Below are 18038 nucleotides of genomic sequence, written 5' to 3'. Positions count from 1 at the left end.
GAACGGGCTTTGCTAAGCCCTCTGCTGAGTCTTCTTGACCAGCCCAAACTCCCAACCTTTCCCTGAGCTCTGTTGTCTCTGATTTGGTTTGGATATACCCCTCCTCCTGCTGTCTCAGGCCTGCTCTGGGCTTCAGTGATCTCTCTGGGGCTTCTTGGTCAGCCCTGCAGCTTCCGCCAAGGACTACGCTGGCTGTCTTCTTTCCCACCTCCCTAGCTTGGAAGCCACAAGCGCACCTGTTTCTACTCCTGGACTCGCTCTCTCCCTTTTGTGGCCCCAACATTTCTAACTGTCCTAGATGTCACTCGCAGCAGTGTTGAGGTGGCCTGGACAGTTATTGCTCTGACTGCCTGGGAATGCCAGTCAGGTCTCTGCAGAACCCCCCTCAAAAGGTCACATTACAGGGAGGGATGATTAGGATTTTTTAAAATTAGAGATGAAAAATTGGAGGGTAACCCAGCTGAGTCAGGACCCTTTGAGGATGCAGAGGAAAAACCAGTTCAAGCTGGGCGTGCTGGAGCCTCGCAGCATTCCTCCTGCAGGGCATGGGGCAGGTCCCTTTAGAATGGAGAGGTCTCCTGACCTGCTACCAGACCAGCATCTGTCAGAGAATGTCTCTGTGATCAGATCCTAGACAGACAGATTAGAGGTTTGCTGATTGCCCGGGAGGACAGGAGTTTTAGTTTCTATAGCCTGCTTGGGGGGAGGGAGTTACGAACCAGGAACTATGGATGAGAGTTACAAAAAAAATATGTATTATAGTATCTCACCCTCTCTATTTCTAGTTACTCTGATCTTGGTCTCTAGAGTTCCGTCCTTAGAGATAGGACCTCGTCAAGCTGGAATACTGGGCTCTTCTCTATCAATCTTAGCATTTGCCGTCTGCCAGTCGCCATAGTGCATTGAAGATGAGGAAGTAGCTGGGGCTGTAGCTCAGTGGCTAGGGCTTTAGATTCCTGCAGGTGTGGCTCAGTGGTAGTATACCTGCCTAGAATCCCCCAGTGAGGGGCTGGGGTGTGACTCAGTGTAGAACCCCTGCCTAGAATCCCCCAGTGAGGGGCTGGGGGCTTGGTTTTGTGCACTTCCTAGTTTGTATGAGGCCCTGGATTTGATCTCATATGCAACCAAAATTCAGACAAAGAGGAAATTCAGTTTTTATCCCAGGTGCCCTTATATGAGGTGAATGTAGGAATGCCTGTCATGGATTTCATTCTGGTGCTGGATTCCCCTCAGCCCAGGAGCTAGGCACTAAACTCCATGCTCTAGAGCAGACCGGAGCCCACAGGAACTCCACTAACAGCATCCTGTTAGTGTTCCTAAGAACCGGCAGGGCCGTTATGTTACTAGAGGGTCTCTGCCTTGGTGATCATGGCTTTCTGACAGCAGTTCTCAACCTGTGGGTTGAGACCCCTTTGGGGGGTCAAATGACCCTTGTACAGGGATTACCTAAGACCATCAGAAAACACAGATCTTTACGTAATAATTCATAACAGTAGCAAAATTGCAGTCATGAAGTAGCTACGACATAATTTTATGGTTGGGGTCACCACAACAGGAGGAACTGTATTAAAGGGTCACAGCGTCAGAGAAGATGGAGTTGTCACTGGTTGTCTCTGTCCCAGCCCCGAATGGTTTAAGGTCCATAGGAAGTGCCCCAGGGAAAAGCATGGTCACCTAGGCCAGGTCTGAGGGGTTTTCCATCTACGTTGTGAGGTGTTTAAGCCAAGGAAACATGGTTAGTGTCTTTGGAGGAAGGTCTTGAGATCTGAGTTTTCAAGCGCTACTTTCTCTGACACGTCTACTTACCCTAATCCATAATCTTCTTCTTTAGCAAAAACTGAACGAGAGGTTGAAATAACCTCCCCCCAGTTCTCCAAGGTGACAGTCACAGACTTCTTCCAGAAGCTGGTACGTCAACCACTTATTTCGTAAATCACCTGAAGACTTTCTCTGAACCTTGTAACTTTTCTCTTTATTTATATTATTATTATTGTTGTTGTTGTTGTTGTTGTTATTGTTACATTTGGTTTTGAGACCAGGTTTCTCTGTGTAGCCCTGCTGTCCTAGAAGCTGACTCTTCCAGGCTGGTCTCAAACTCACAGAGTTCCACCTGCTTCTGCCTCCCAAGTGACGGTATTAAAGGCATGCACCACCATGCCTGATCTTATTAAGACAATTAGTAGGCGTAGGGGTATAGCTTAGTCACAATGCGCTCCCCTAGCATGCACAAAGCCCTGGGTTCGAACCCTAGTAGAGTAAGAGAGATTATGAATGAATTTCTAAAAGATCATTTTATTTTAAATATACTGGATACGTTAGAGACAGTGTAAATACTGTTCTTAAATGATGGCACCAGCACACATTGCCTCTGATAGGACATTCGGCTCGATGGAGCTGATTGAGAAACAAAGGCAGGGGCAACCCTCGACTCCTTGTGTTCGAGACCAGCCTGGGTCATGTGGCACTTCCACCGCCAAGCCCTTCACCGCATGACCCTCTCTTCCCAAGGGCCCCCTGTCTGTGTTTTCGGCCAACAAGCGCTGGACGCCTCCTCGAGGCATCCACTTCAAGGTGGAGGAAGGGGACTTAGGTTTCACCTTGCGAGGGAACGCCCCAGTCCAGGTGCACTTCCTGGATCCTCACTGTTCTGCTTCGGTAAGTGGGAGGACCCACAGGGGTTGGGGAGGAGTCAGAGTCAGCGGTCTGGACCCAAGTAGCTGTGGGATGGAGTTTTGGATTTGGCCATGCCCAAGGTTTGACTCTAAGTGAAAGGCGTACCTGCCACCACTACCCCTCAAATGAATTTTTGCTTCTTGTAGTCAACTTTTATGCAAATGTCAGGCTGGGGTGTAGCTCAGTGCTGGGGGACCTAATTAGCATATGGATTACCCCCCCCACACACACACACACACAATCAAAAGAGAGACTTACACCAATGGCTACTTAGACCATGAATCTGGGGACACAGTCTAGAGTTAATGAGAATCCCTGACATTCATCCAAGCACTTCTTTTTAGCTGGCAGGAGCCAAGGAAGGAGATTACATTGTTTCCATACAAGGCCTGGATTGCAAGTGGCTGACCATCAGTGAAGTTATGAAGTTGTTGAAGAGCTTTGGGGGGGAGGAAGTTGAGATGAAGGTCGTGAGCCTGCTGGACTCCACGTCGTCCATGGTGAGCGCAGACACCCCTGGTGGTGAAGAATGGGTGGGGGGAGGTGAGTGAGAGTTTGGCCTTGGCGTTGTCAGGCTCCCTGTCTCCCACCTGCACAACATGGCAGGAGCCTCTGAGGCCATGCCCGGTTCTCTCTGCTCATCATCCTGGCATGAGCTTGCCCTGGGTCAGAGAACTTGAAAACTGACTTTTATCACAGGAGTAATGGGCTAAAAATGCTCAATTAGAACGGAGCACAGTGGAGACCTGGAATCCAGGTGAGGTAACAAGGTTTCAGGCCAGCCTGGGATACACTGTGAGACCCTGTGCCGGGTGGAAGGATGGAGGGAGGGAGGGATGGAGGGATGGATGGATGGATGGATGGATGGATGGAACACATGGTGGGGTTATGCAGAAGGGCTTAGAGACCTCGACAGTCATTTCCCCGTGAGATCGTGGGAAGTGTTTGCCGCTTCTGTAAGCTCACGTGTGAAGTTAGGGCCTTTGACTGTTTACCCAGAGGGAGGAGGTGTATACTAAGGTATCAGGTTCTCTTCTGCACTTTGCCACACTTTACAGTGTACCCTAGACTGTGCACATCATCACAGCTTTTATTCACGGCACTTTGAGCCTAAGCTTGTGTCTATGGTAGTCAGTGTTCCGTTACTATAACAAGAGACCTGAGGCAAACTCCTTATGAAACAAAGAGGTTTATTCAGCTCACAACTGAGGAGGTTGAAAGTCCAGATCTAGTGGCCCCATTGTTCTGGTTAGGTGGTAAGGTAGATGGCATCATGGTGGGAGAATGTGGAAGAGAGGGCTCATGGTGGAGAAGAGGAAGCCAAAGCTACCAGGGTCTCAGGTCTCTCCCCGGTTGACCCAAGGACCTCCGGGAGGCTTGCACGAAGAGAGCAAAGCTTGGGTGTGATTTTGAAAAGAATATTAATGTGGTCCAGTGTCCAGCTATGGGAACAAGGCTGACAGAGCTTGAACTCGTGTAAGTGACGAGAAGGAAAAAGCCATGGAAGAGACTTAAGAAGAGTGTGCTAGGGAGGGATGGCTCAACAGCTAAAACCTCTTGCTGTTCCTGCAGAGGACCTGGATTCAGGCTCCAACACCCACATGGCAGTGCACAATTGTATCTGGCGCCCTCTTCTGGCCGCCTTGGACATTGCACACACTTGTACACATAAACAACAAATTTTTAAAAAGAAAGAAAATAAGGGTGTGCTGAGGACAGCACCAACAGGGGCACAGAGTGTTCTAGAGGGAGAGAAGACCAGTAAGACCTTTAAACAAGTGTGCTGTGACCAGAGGGGACTACAGGAAGTGGAGCGGAGGGCTTGTTTACAGGGGCGGAGGTTGGAAACCATTCGGTCTTTACAGAAAGGTGCTGACGTAGTCTGGTGTTTGTTTTAGAAGGAGAACTGCTGCCTAGAGGCAGGCCATGGGTATCTGGCCAAGTGGTGTAGACTTTACGTGCGCACATGTGTGTGTGTGTGTGCACACGTGCGTGCGTGTGTGTATGCGAGATGTTCATGTCTAGCATTTGGCGTTGTATTCGTTAACTTCATGTTGCTATGACTGAAGTAAGCAACTTGGGAGAGGTTTATAGTGGCTTGTGTCTTCAGGGGACATAGTTCATCATGGTAGGTAGGGAGGGCATGGCAGCAGGAGTGGGTCTGTTTGTCCTTACATCTTGGAGGATCAGCAGATATGGCCTTCAAGGTGTTTCTGAGCAGGCAATCACCCCCCCCCACACACACACACACACTCCCAGGAACAGAAGTTTGTCTGGGAAGAGGTTAAACAGGCAGCCATGCATGGTCTTGACCATTGCTAGGAATCTGGACTCCACAGAGTTTGCTCTGTTTATTTCTGTTGCTGCCCTGCCTTTGAACCAGGCGACAAGGAACCAGACATGGTGGTTAAAAGCAGTTGTTTGGCTGGGCGATGGTGGCGCACGCCTTTAATCCCAGCACTTGGGAGGCAGTGAGAGGCAGATCTCAGTGAGTCTGAGGCCAGCCTGGTCTACAGAGCTAGTTCCAGGGCAGTCATGACTGTTACACAGAGAAACCCTATCTCAGCGGGGGAGGAGGGTAGGGTGGGGGATGGAAGCAATCATTCAACACACACACAGCCTGGCTGAATTTGAGTTTGGCTTTAATTAGTCAGGTAACTTGGGCAAGTCCACGAATAGCTCTGAAGCTCAATACAGTGTGTGTGTGTGTGTGTGTGTGGGGGGGGGTGTTTGTATCCTTGGGGTCCTAACAGGCCGCTGTGAGTTCACGTAGGCAAGGCCCCTATGGCAGGCACGAGGTCCACTTGTTTATATACTGGGTGTGATATTGATACCCAGCACTGTTATGGTTGTTCTTTGTAGCTAAGTGAGACTTCAGATAAAGACACTTGAGCACTGTTTGCTTTTAAAAGAAGAGTTTTGGTTGATTAGTCTTAATTACGTGTAGGTGTGTGTCTGCGTGTGGCTTGTGAGTTCAGGTGCCTGGTGTGGGAGGTCCTTCTGTCTGTGTGTTGCTTTTATTGGTTAATGAATAAAGAAACGGCTCTGAGCCTATGGCAAGGGCAGAACAGAACTAGATGGGGAAAGCTAGGCTGTCTGCTGGGAGAAAAGAGGGTGGAGTTGGAGAAGAAGCCATGGAGCCACCACAGGAGATAGACGTGCTGAAACTTTGCTGGAGGCCACGACCTCGTGGTGACACACAGATTACTGGAGATGGGTTGAATTAAGATGTAGGAATTAGTCAATAAGAAGCTAGAGCTAATGGGCCAAGCAGTGATTTAAATACTATGGTTTCTATGTGATTATTTTGGTTCTTGGCGCCGGAAATGAAGAAGCGACCCTTCCTGCAACAGGTGTCAGAGCGTCGGGTCCCTTGGAGCTGGAGTTATAGACATTTGTGTGCCTTTTGACATGGGGCTGGGAACTGAACTCAGATCCCATGGGAGAGCCGCAGGTGCTCTTAACCACTGAGCCATCTCTTGGCCTCTGAACACTGCTCATGAAGACTTTTGTTCAAAATCAAATGGTGAGGACTGGGATGTGGCTCAGCCACCTAGCGCTTGCTTAGCAGGCCCTGGGTTCCTTCCCAGTGCAAGAACAAATGAAGGGCTGTGCCCGCCCACATCAGCCACCTGCCATGCTTTGTTGTGACTGGTGGGATCCGTGCTCCTCCCTAGAGCACAGTTTGGGAACTATTGACAGACACAGTGGAAGGAATCCATGCTTTGGAAAGAAGAGCTGGAGCTGGGCCCTGATTGTCAAGCTGTGTGACTTGAGCTGATTAATACCCTCTCTGGGCTTTCAGGGTTTGGGCAGTAGGTTTTAGGAGTCTGACCAGGCAGTGTTTTCGGAAGTGCTCCATTAAGCCCTAACAGTCCCAGACAAGGTCCAAAAGGGCTTGGAGGGTCAGCAGCAGGGGGAATGCTGTGCAGGAGCACAGAAAAAGAGGCCTGTGAAAGGAAGAGGGGACCTTGGATGGGAGCTGACCCTTGAGTGATCCTGGCAAGGTGGAGGGGGGAGAGGGTCAGTGACATATCTCCAAGAATGGGGGTGGGGAGGGGGTGTGCAGGCAGACGTACTTGGATAGCAGAGCCAGCCTGTGTCTGTGAGGCAGGAATGCAGGGTGTGGCCTGGTACCTGGAGGAGAAGGAGTGGAATCCGGGCAGCAGGCGGGAGGGAGTGCCAGGCTCGCTGGAGGGTATCCATGCTGAGAGGTTAGAGGTGAGCAGAGAGGGTGCTAACAGGCAGCTAGGAGCAGAGGGCTGGTGGGACCAGGGCAAGACAGGGAGGGGGGGGGCCAAAGGTCGTTATTTGGAGACACAGGGTCAGGGAAATCAGACAGTTGGGAGGAATATCCTCAGGCTGTTTGCAGCTTTGAAGGAGGGTGGTGGGGGAGGCAGGAAGGCCAAGGTGGAATTTAACTGGAGCTGACATCCTGCCAAAGGAGTAAGGAAGAGAACTGACGATTGGGAGAAAGGCCTTATGATAGAAGGCGGCCAGCCGCAGAGCAGGGGAAGGTTGGGAAATACTAAAAGCCCTGCAATCTGCCTCCAAGATTTAGTTCCATTGTCTTTAATAACAGAGTGTGCCCTGTTGGAATCTAGAAAAGGGAGAATCTTGACCTAAAATCACCAGTCTAAGGTGTACTAGTTAGGGTCACTATTGCTGTGATGAAACACCATGACCAAAAGCAACTTGGGGAAGAAAGCGTTTTTTGTTTTTAAGATTCATTTATTATTTATTAAGATTATTATTTATTATATAGTGTTTTGCCTGCATGTATGCCTGCAAGCCAGAAAAGGGTGCCTGATCTCATTACAGATGGTTGTGAGCCACCATGTGGTTGCTGGGAATTGAACTCAGGAGCTTTGGAAGAGCAGGCAGTATTCTTAACTGCTGAGCCATCTCTCCAGCTCCGGAAAAGGGTTTATTTCACTCATGGTTCCATACAACGGTTCATCAGCACGGAATGGTTCATCAGCACGGAACTTAAGCAGGGCAGGAACCTGGAGGCAGGAGCTGATGCAGAGTCCATGGAGGGTGTTGCTTACATGGCTTGTTCCCCTGGCTTGCTCAGCCTTTCTTATAGAACCCAGGACCACTAGCCCATGAATGGGATGGGCCCTTCCCCACCAATCACTAATAAGAAAATGCCTTACAGGGCTGGAGAGATGGTTCAGTGGTTAAGAGCACTGGCTACTCTTCCAGAGATCATGAGTTCAGTTCCCAGCACCCACATATTGGCTCACAACCATCTGTAATGAGATTTGGTGCCCTTGTCTGGCCTGCAGACATGCATGCATGCAGAACACCGTATACATATTAAATAAATAAATTTAAAAAAAAAAGAAAATGCCCTACAACCCGATCTTACAAAGGTATTTTCTCCGTTCAGTTTCCTCTTTTCCAATGACTCTATCCTGGGTCAAGTTGAAAAAACTAACCAGCACACAAGAGGATTCACCATAACTATCCTTCCCATATTTTCCCCTGTATTAAAAAAATCAGACTGTAAACTCCAGACCTGCCCCCGGCTTCCAGAGTGCAACAGTTACAATGTGTCCCACCACAGGGCCTCTGTCCTTGCCTTACATATTAAGTTTTGTTTATTTATTTTTGTGTGTGTGTTCCATAGAGCAAAAGTGAAGGCCAGGGGACAACTTGCAGGCATTGGTTATTTCTCTCCTTCCACACATGGGTGCCTTTACCTGCTGAACCATCTTGAAGCCCCTCTGTCTGAGCTTTTCAGAGCCTAATTCTATAAAAGCATCAGCCACTCAAGTTTTAGATTTACATCAACCTGATTTTTTTTTTTACGCTTATTTATTTGTAAGAGCACACCATAGTATGCGTGCGGAGGCCACAGGACAGCTTAAGGAAACTTTTCCCTTTCCCTCAGCCAGGTTCAGAGGCTGAAGTCAGGTTGTTGGGCTTGGTAGCAAGCACCTTTACCCACTGAGCCATCTCACCAACCTTCCATCCCCCTAACTCCATAGAGGGTGCTTTCAGTGCACAGTGTGAGCCTCAGACTTGTGGGTTTGCGATAGGGCATCCGGCATTCGCTGTGACTCAGGCTGGCCTCCAACCCTCTGTGTAGCCAAGCCTGGGTTTCTAATCCCCCTGCTTCTACCTCCCGAGTGCCTAGGTTCCGGGTGGCTTGAACCCTGGACTTGTCAATCCTTCCTAACTGTCTCGTCACAGCTAACATTTTTCTTCTTCTTCCTTCCCCACGGGCAGCATAATAAGTGTGCCACTTACTCTGTGGGGATGCAGAAGACGTACTCCATGATCTGCCTGTCCATGGATGATGAGAAAACTGACAAAGCCAAGAAGATCTCAAAGAAGCTCTCCTTTCTGAGTTGGGGTACCAGTAAGAACAGGCAGAAGTCGGTCAGCACACTTTGCCTCCCGGAGGTTGGCCTGGCAAGGCCTCAAGCCAAGAAGAAACTCCCCACGCCCTTCAGCCTGCTCAACACCGACAGCTCGCTGTACTGAAGTGTGGGGGGGGGGCACCATAGTTCACTCCGCGGCCGACGAGTTCACACCTAAGCCACGACGGGAACGTTCTCCAGCCCCATCTTCTCCGAGTGGGAACTTGCATTTGATGGGCTTCTGAGCGTGAGAAGACGCCTCTAGCGATGGGTTGGGAAACGCAGCTGCGCAGGGATTTTCGCACCGAGCTGCGGTTATTTATTCTATAAAGTTGGGCACAGAAGCGCCCGGGTGACATGGCTCTTCGTGACAGCCAGGGTTATGACAGTTCAGGCACTGTAAGAAATGAATGGGAGCCACCTACCTTGGTATATTTTTGAGTGCCGAGATTTGGAAGGTAATAGTGATTTCTTAACCTCAAGTTCAAATGACCCTTAAACGGGGGCAGGTTAGGGGTGACTACTGAAGCTAGGCTGCTTGGCAGATCTCTGTGAGTTCAAGAGACTCTGGTCTACATCGTGAGTTCCAGGACTACCAGGGCTACATAGAGTCCCTTTCTCAAACAAACAAAACAGGCTGCTTTAACTCCTTGGGAATTCATGAGCTGAAAATGGCAACATTTTATGTCATTCCTTCACAATTTGAATGTCATTTCCCAGCTAGAGCTAGAGTCCAGTGCTTTTTTTTTTTTGGCCTTGGCTTTTTCCAGGATCAGCTTTCCCTCCTGCCAGATCCAGCTAATCAGTTGCTAACACAGCAGCGGTGCTGGGAGATACTGTCTACAGGGTAGATAATATGTTGTTTGATACTCAAAACATTTCTCTTTTCATTTGAAGTAGGAGGTATGTAGCTGTCTTTGAAGAGTCTTGGGTTAAGAAGTAGCTCTGCAGTTTACAAGGTTGAAGACGAAAGCTTCCTCAAGCCGACACCTCGGCCTGACTTTTTAAGCTGTATCTACCTACTAACTTGACTTTGGGGCTATAGGTTGGATGACGCTGTGACTCTTTTCCGTAGTCATGGTCGACATAGTTTAAGTGATATGCTTAAAGACGTAGCCTGTGCATCTTAATTGGAGAGGTCACAAGGATTTAATTATTTTTCTATTGTGCAATATCTTAAGAAAGCATATGCCTTTAGGAAAGTGTCTCCACTGTCCCTGGGGCTGTTTGTATACATATTTAAATAAATAGTCGCGTTCATTGTTTGAGTTAATATTTTTCTTTGCCAAAAAAAAAAAAAAAAAAACAAACACCGGGCGGTGGTGGCGCATGCCTTTAATCCCAGCACTTGGGAGGCAGAGGCAGGCGGATCTCTGTGAGTTCGAGACCAGCCTGGTCTACAAGAGCTAGTTCCAGGACAGGCTCCAAAACCACAGAGAAACCCTGTCTCGAAAAACCAAAAAAAAAAAAAAAATTTTTTTTTCTTTGCTTTTATTTCGTTTGGATTATTTCTTCTGAACTGTTATTCGTCTAAGGCACAAAATGTTTTTATTGTGTTGAGAGGGGAGGAAGCAGGAATGAAGGAAGAGAGGCGTTTGTTTACATTGGCAGGGACTCCAGAACACGGGTACCTGACGTGTGCGGAGAAGACCTGAGCTGTGACCCTGACATGGGAACACGGGCACTCCCACGGTGCCCGGTCCTCACAGCCAGCGCCTGGAACCTCACAGGACCTCTCAATGGCAGCTGCAAGGGAAGGTGCCCATAGAAACCTGCTCGAGCTGGCTGCTGCTGCTGCTGCTGTGACTCTGGCTCTCTCTGGATATCCCCTCGGGATCCTTTTCATCTTAGCAGAATTGGGTAGTGCCACCCACGGTACCCGAGGCCCATAAGGTCGCTCCAGGACGGACGAACGCCATCGGTCCTCGCTTTGTCTTTCGCTTGTTGCCAGTGAGAGGAGGACATTTTTCTTCCTTTTTAAACACAAAACCAGACATTGTAGTTTCTAAAGGAGGAAAAGTTAGCTGTGGGGCTGCTGTCACCTCGGCTGGGTGAAGAAGGTATGGATTTGCTGTGCTACCGCATGTCCGACAACCTCCTGGAGCTCTTGGACAGAAGCGTTACTCAGTTGCTGGATGGTCGGAAACTTCTGCAGCAGAAGAGGCGCCTTAACTTTTCCCACCCCTGGGATCTGCTGCACCGTCTGAACAAGGGACAGCTCGGAAAGCATACACCGCTTCTTCCTGAGGAAAGGGTTCCTGCTGGGCTCCCTGGTTTGCTCCTGAACCTGGAAGGGAAAATTAAAGAAAAGCACATGGGCGCCCTCTGGTGGAGATAGTTTCTGTAAGAAATGTGTGCCTGTGGTTTATGCGCGCGTGTGCGTGTGCGTGTGTGCATCGCTGTACTCATGTCCGTGCCTGAGTGTGGGAGCCAGAGACTGACGCTGGGCGGCTTCCTCTATTGCTCTCCACCTTATTTTCAGAGGCAGGGTCTCCTGCTAAGTCCAGGACTCACACTAACTTGGCTAGAATGGCCCTTGAGCTCCACGGACCTTCCAGTCTTCACCTCCCCAGCACCTGGGCTATCGGCGTGGCGACCACTGGCTTTTTACATGAGTTCTGGACTCTCAGGGACTTGGCCCTCATATCTGTGGCAGCTGCTATACCGACTGTGCATTTCCTCAGCCCCCTTACCACAGCTTTTCCATTTAGTTCACCTTATGGGTTTTCACATGCCAGAAATACAAATTCCTAGATACTGGTGAGATTATTTAAATAGATGAAAAAAACAAAAGTAAAAAAAAAATAATTCAGAGACATGTTTAAAACAGGAGCTGTAGCAGCTTGCCTAACGAAAGAGAAGCCCGAGTCACATGAGGTAGTATGTACCTGCAATCTCAGCACTGGGAGGCTAAGGCAGATGTAGCTCTGGAAATCTGGGACCAGCCTGGTCTATGTTGTGAGTTCTAGGCTAGCCAGGCTTACATAGTGAGACCCTGTGTCAAAGAACAAATTAGGAGGTACCAGGGGTGTGACGACAATCTGACTATGACACCTGCCACTCTGCTAACAAAACACATTTGACTGGAGGACAAAGGTCGCCGGCATTCTTCAGTCAAGAGTGAGAGCAGCTGTGTGCCCTGCTAGGACTTCTACAAGCTCTCAAAGGAGAAACAGACCCCTCAGCTAGTGGCAGTCATACCTTACACCCAGACTGATGTGAGCATTCTCCTACAGGCAGAATACTGGAGGTGGTAGAGAGAAGTCAGGACGCCATGGCCTGCCTGCATTTCCAATTTACTTCCCAACCCTAGGTGCTCATCCACTTAACAGCAGTAACCCAGGGGCTTGTGAGGGCTCAGCTGGTCAAGGTGGCTGCACACGTCTGGAATCCAGGCAAAGGTGGAAGGAGAGAGTGGACCCCACGAAATTGTCCTCTGACCTCTACAAGCATGCCATGACATGTGTGTCTATATACATATAGTGCACGCAAATCATGATTTTAAAAAATAAACCTTAGTAACACAATAATTCACATACCAAAAAATAACTCAGGCCCTACCCTGGTCAGAGGTAAACCGCATATATCACATTTCCCCCGACAGCCAGGAATTGAGCTCGGCCTCAAGTGGTCTACCTCAGAGTTAGATATAATCTAATCTTGTCACTTTTTTTTTTTTTTGAGACAGCCTTACTGTGTAGCCCAGATTAGCCTCAAAGCTGGACTATAGGCCTGCTCCATGAACCTGCCTCCCGACACCATTTCTATTAATGGATTTATTTGTTTGACTTTTGTGAATTGTTATTGGGGCTTGTCGTGGATGGGAAATGCTCTCTTACATTATTTAGGGGAGGCATGCACGTGCCATCACATGCATGTAGAGGTCAAATACAATTTGTGGGAGCAGACTCTTTTCTTTCACCGTATGCGCTCTAGGGATAGAACACATGAGCTTCAGGGGGTTCACTTCAGAGCGAGCTCCACTGAACTGGCCAGCCCGTGACACTTTTGCAAAGGTTCCCCAGGAGAGCCAGGTATGGCATAATGCCAGACTCCCAGTACAGGAAGCTCAGGTAAGTGCACTGCAAGTGTGAAGTCAGCCTGGACTTCGTGAGAAGCTGCAAGACAACCCGGCCTCCATAGTGAGACCTGGTATCCAAGAGCAAACAAGCTCCCCAGGAAAGTGTGATGAGCAGAGGGATTGAATGCTCAGGAGCAGAGCAATCAAGACACCAACGACATCTACTTTTGTTGTGTGTGTGTATTCGTGCAGGGCATGCACGTTTGCATGCATGCAAAGACCAGAGGTCAACCTCAAGTGTTCTTCAGGCTCCATCCGCCTGTGGTTTGAAGCAGGGCCTAGACTGGCTGGCCGGCAAGCCACAGGCATCTGCCTACCTCCCCAGGGCTAGGATTACATGTGTGTCGTCAGGCCCAGCATTTTCACATGAGTTTGGGAGAGGTCAGACTTAGGTCCTCATGCTTGTGTAGCAAGTGTTCTAACCACTGAGCCATCCCCCCCGCCCCGGCTCAGGATTATTTAACAAATAAATGCGGGGTTGGAGAGATGGCTCAGTGGTTAAGAGCACTGACTGCTCTTCCAGAGGACCCAGGTTCAATTCCCAGCATCCACGTGGCAGCTAACAACTGTCTGTAACTCTAAGATCTCACACACCCTCACACATACATGCAAACAAAAAACCCATGCAAATAAAATGAAAATATTAAAAAAAGAAATAAATGCAGTAAGTCTATATACAATGGTGGTAAATATTTGTGATTCGAAGGATTAGGGAAGTAGAATCAGGAGGACTAGGAGCTCAAGGCCAGCCTGGGCAGGAGGTGCTATGGGGGAGGGGGACACCCCAAAAACAAAGAACAAACCAAGAAAGTGTGATACTTAAACAATGGCATGCTAGAAACACACAAAGGGGCTGCCAGTTTTCAGTAGTACAAATGCAGGATAATGATAGCACCAGGGCAGCCTGGAGGCCAAAATCAGAGCCCCAACTTGTTCCCTTTGTAACCGTCATCAGTGCAAAGGTTTCACAAAATCAGAGAGGTGTCACTTGGTTGGCACAGTATTTATTTGCCTTGCATGCCGTAAGCCCTGGGTTCAATCTCCAGCACTGCCTAAAACCCAGTGTGGTGATACACGCCTGTAAACTCAGCTACAAGAGACCAGACTTCAAAATTATTTTGAGAAGGCCAGGTGCTGCACACCTTTAATCCCAGCACTTGGGAGGCAGAGGCAGGCGGATCTCTGAGTCCAAGGCCAACCTGGTCTACAGCACGAGTTCCAGGACAGCTAGGGCTACAACAGAGAAACCCTGTCTCGAAAAAACAAACAAAAACAAAATAAAAAAATGTTTAGGGCTGGAGAGATTGTTCAGCAGTTAAGAGTACTGGTTACTTTTCTAGAGGAGGGTTCAATTCCCCGCACCCACATGGCAGCTTACAACTCAGTTCTAGGAGAGCTGGAGCCCTCACACAGACATACATGCAGGTAGAAACACTAACGCACATTAAATAAAAATAAATTTTAAAAAATACTTAGAGAAACCAACCCACTATATATAATAAAGGCAGCTTTGGTAAGGATCAGAGGCAAATGGAGACTCTCCTGGGCGGGAAGTTGGAAAGGAAGAACCTGGTACTTACCAGCTGGATAATGAGGCAGGATGCTTCCAACTGGTTGGCCACTGGGAGCAACACCATCCCAAGGTCGAGCACGGTAAACTTCTGGACTGCTGAGAAGTACTGGTCACTTATCTGCGTTTTTTCAACTATTACGATCCCTTGAAGATGCCCAGACTTCAAGAGAAAAGACAGCAAGTGATTTGGTAGCACACTCCTTTTAAAGTTCAGAAACTCTGGAGGTGGGTGGTCCTTGGACTTCCCACAGGGCAGGGAACCCTGATTGCTCTTCTGGCTGACGAGGGAGGGGGACTTGGTAGGGGAGGGGAAGGGAAATGGGAGGCGGTGGCGGGGAGGAGGCAGAAATCTTTAATAAATAAATAAAAAATAAATAAATAAAATAAAGTTCAGAAACTCATCCCTTAGGGCTTGGGAAGGTTGAGAGGGGTGATGGAGATGCAGGGAGATGTTGGGGTTCGGCACCTCGGATTTGGTACTTACATTTCTAACACGAACAAGTCTCTTTCTGTAGCCATGTCCAGCCACCAAATCCGCCTCAGTGACATAGAGGATGCAAGATCTGCTGGACAGGTAAAAATCTGCCAATGGCAGACCCTCCTCAAATGTGAGTTTAACTTTTCCTTAAAACACAGACAAGAAAAGCGATTAGGAATTCCAGATAATAAGGAGTTATCTGTTGCTACAGTGAGAATGTGCTTGTATGAAGACTCATTTTTAAAATGTGTGTGTGGTGTGTGTGGACATGTGTGCACATGTGTGCAGGTACCCGGAGAGGCCAGAAGAGAGCATCAAATCCTCTGAAGCAGAATTAAAAGCAGTAATGAGCAGCCCAATGGGGGTCCTGGGGATGGAGCCATCTCTAGGGCCTCTTTTTAATTAAAAAAAATGATGTATTTTACTTGCATTTATGTCTGTGCACATCTGCGTGTCTAGTGCCCCAAAGCTCAGAAGAGGGAGGAGTCTGGGCCACCACGTGAGTGTATTTATTTATTAATTAATTTATTTGTTTATTTATTTTGGTTTTTCAAGATAGGGTTTCTCTGTAGCTTTGGTGCCTTTCCCGGAACTAGCTCTTGTAGACCAGGTTGGCCTCGAACTACCAGAGATCCGCCTGCCTCTGCCTCCCGAGTGCTGGGATTAAAAGCATGCGCCACCACCGCCAGGCTTTATTTATTTATTTATGGACAGGCTGTCATAGTCCTAGCTGGCCTCGAACTTGAATGTAGCCCAGGTTGGTCTCCAACTCAATCCCTGCCTCAGTCTCTGGAGGAAGGAACATCACCATCTCCAGCGTTCCTCCTTCCCCTTTAATGTGATGGGAAGAAAGGAGTATGACAGAAGGCAGCCACTCACTAACCTTGCAGCTCCTGAGCCAGTTGGGACCCGCGCCACTTCTCATTAGCCACAATATGCCCCAGTGGCACGTGCACGGGACCTGTACCACCCGGAGAGTTCCTTTCCATCCGCGGTTTTGGTCTAATGACAAAAACACAAGACCCCACTAGAGCGGGTTCTACACTTAGTCCCGGCTTCTCTGGGAGGATCTGCGGAGTGGCTTTTCAGTCACTGATTTCTATCAGCCGAAATAAAAATTCCAGAAATGTCTTCTTTTAAGAAAATAACACTAGGTCTTATTATGAAGCTCGGCTCTCTACTGACAGCTGGCTGGTAGCTCAGGCTGGATTCGAATTCAGCCTCCCAAGGGCTGGAATGACAGCCGCGCGCCACCACGCCGGGGTAAATCCAGAAGAATCCTGTCGTAGTCAGTCCGTTCCTCCTTTTAAGCACCTTCTTGGATTTGGTGTCCTAACAGGGCGCTGAGGGTAGTTCCTCGGTCCAGTCCCGATGAGAGGCTGAACCAGCAGGAAAGCTCACGGTGCCGGGATCTGGAATCTCCGTGCACAGCACCTGAGGCCATGCCACTTCCGTGTTCCCACAGTCCGGCCTCCCCATATTTATTTCTTCCCGCCTTCTTCAATGTAGGATTGGCTAATTTTACAAGATTGACTTCTAGTATAACCAGTAATAGAACGGAAGACTCAGCTTGCCTCCTCATTGGCTGAAATTTGAATGACGCCTTGTAACGTTGTCAGGAGCAACGGGTGAGAGTAAAATTGACTTTGATTGGTCGAGACTCAGAACAGAGCCAATGGGAGGCATGGTTGTTGTGAAGTCTTTGGGGCCGCGGGAGCTGGGCTGTCCTGCTAGTCCCGGGCCGGGTACCGAAGCCCACATCCCACAATCAGGATGCTCCTCAGCTTCCGCAGGAACCGCCGGAGCCAGTTCGTGAGTAGGGCATGCTTTTTCAGGCCTGATGTGGGAGCGAGGCGGTGGCACTGCCCGAGAGCATTCAGTTCCAGAAGCCCTGACTTCGTGTTCCAAAGAATCCTTCATCTCCGGAGTCCGCCACGTCCAGTAATCACTGTCTCCCCGTCAGGATTCTCCCCTTGGCCGGGAGTTCACTCCCGTCTTACTTAAAACTGCTCCGTGGTCGGATACCCCCGCAGGGAAGTTGTTCTTACTTCCTCCCCGCACCACGTACTCGCCTTAGCAAGTCGATCGCATTTGCCCATCCTTAGGTCATGCCCACCCCGACCTCGGCCTCTGTCCATCAGGACTGCTTCGTAATCAGCTCTTTCCTAGGTTCTCTGTTTTCACCTCAGAGGTTTCCGAGGTTTGCTGTCTGCAGAGCAATGACGGGGACTTTTAAACCCGCAGATCTGATCCTGCCACTGCCGTTAGTAGACCTCCCTGTTCCCCGCCTCACCACACCCTCACTCTGGCATTTTCTGTTCCTGTGTCTGGTTGTGTCCTTCCAGATCTTCTTAAGACCACTGTGCCACCGTGTGCCATGCATTATCTTCCTAGACTCATTCTCTGATCCCTTGCTGTGTTATTTTTCTGCTTCTGTTTGGTTTTGAAACAGGGTCTTAACTGTGTAACTCAGGAAACTCCCCACAATCCTCTTGCCTCTGTCCCTGAGTGCTGAGATTTCGGTTTTATGCCATCACACGTGGCTTTCACTCATTTTTCTAGGATGTTGACTCCAGCAGTCCATGGGCACTCACGCCCTTCCCTCCTACTACAATCTGTTAATCATGCCAAGTTGATTTCATGGTGCTCGGATCCTTTTCCTTTCAGGCTAGGAATAGTAAGTACACACCTTTAATCCCAGCACTCTGAAGCCAGGGGTAGACTGACCTCTGTGAGTTCAAGGCCAGCCTGGTCTGTATAGTGAGTTCCAGACTAATCAAAGCTACACAGTGAGACCCTGTCTCAAGGGAGGGGGAAAAAGTAACTACTCCAGGCCCTTTTGGGACACTTAGGCAGATATTC

General features: G+C 49.0%; 3 protein-coding genes across 3 annotated transcripts in view; 2 read left to right on the top strand and 1 right to left on the bottom strand.

Moving 5' to 3' along the window:
• Rhpn2 (rhophilin Rho GTPase binding protein 2) overlaps positions 1-10296 on the top strand; it is a 58166-nt gene extending 47870 nt beyond the window's left edge. Inside the window, exons 12-15 of the mRNA XM_005368419.3 lie at positions 1832-1908; positions 2509-2655; positions 3018-3173; positions 8911-10296. Of these exons, the coding sequence (XP_005368476.1) occupies positions 1832-1908; positions 2509-2655; positions 3018-3173; positions 8911-9168 (638 nt within the window). The 3' untranslated portion in view covers positions 9169-10296. The remainder of the gene's footprint in view (positions 1-1831; positions 1909-2508; positions 2656-3017; positions 3174-8910) is intronic.
• Positions 10297-10498: 202 nt separating this feature from the next.
• Positions 10499-16622, bottom strand: Faap24 (FA core complex associated protein 24). The gene is made up of 4 exons (XM_005368418.3): positions 16060-16622; positions 15183-15322; positions 14706-14858; positions 10499-11331 (listed from the first exon to the last, which is right to left on the bottom strand). Exons 1-4 carry the CDS (start codon positions 16163-16165, stop codon positions 11083-11085), a joined length of 648 nt encoding a protein of 215 aa, XP_005368475.1. The 5' UTR covers positions 16166-16622; the 3' UTR covers positions 10499-11082.
• A 294-nt stretch (positions 16623-16916) lies between these two features.
• Cep89 (centrosomal protein 89) overlaps positions 16917-18038 on the top strand; it is a 40674-nt gene continuing 39552 nt past the window's right edge. The window contains exon 1 of the mRNA XM_013354208.1: positions 16917-16988. Coding sequence (XP_013209662.1) covers positions 16950-16988 — 39 coding nt within the window. The 5' untranslated portion in view covers positions 16917-16949. The remainder of the gene's footprint in view (positions 16989-18038) is intronic.

The sequence above is a fragment of the Microtus ochrogaster genome, unplaced genomic scaffold, assembly GCF_000317375.1.
Source record: "Microtus ochrogaster isolate Prairie Vole_2 unplaced genomic scaffold, MicOch1.0 UNK32, whole genome shotgun sequence".
Classification (NCBI taxonomy): domain Eukaryota; kingdom Metazoa; phylum Chordata; class Mammalia; order Rodentia; family Cricetidae; genus Microtus; species Microtus ochrogaster.
The sequence above is the reverse complement of the archived record's forward strand: the minus strand, read 5'-3'. Positions and strand labels throughout refer to the sequence as shown.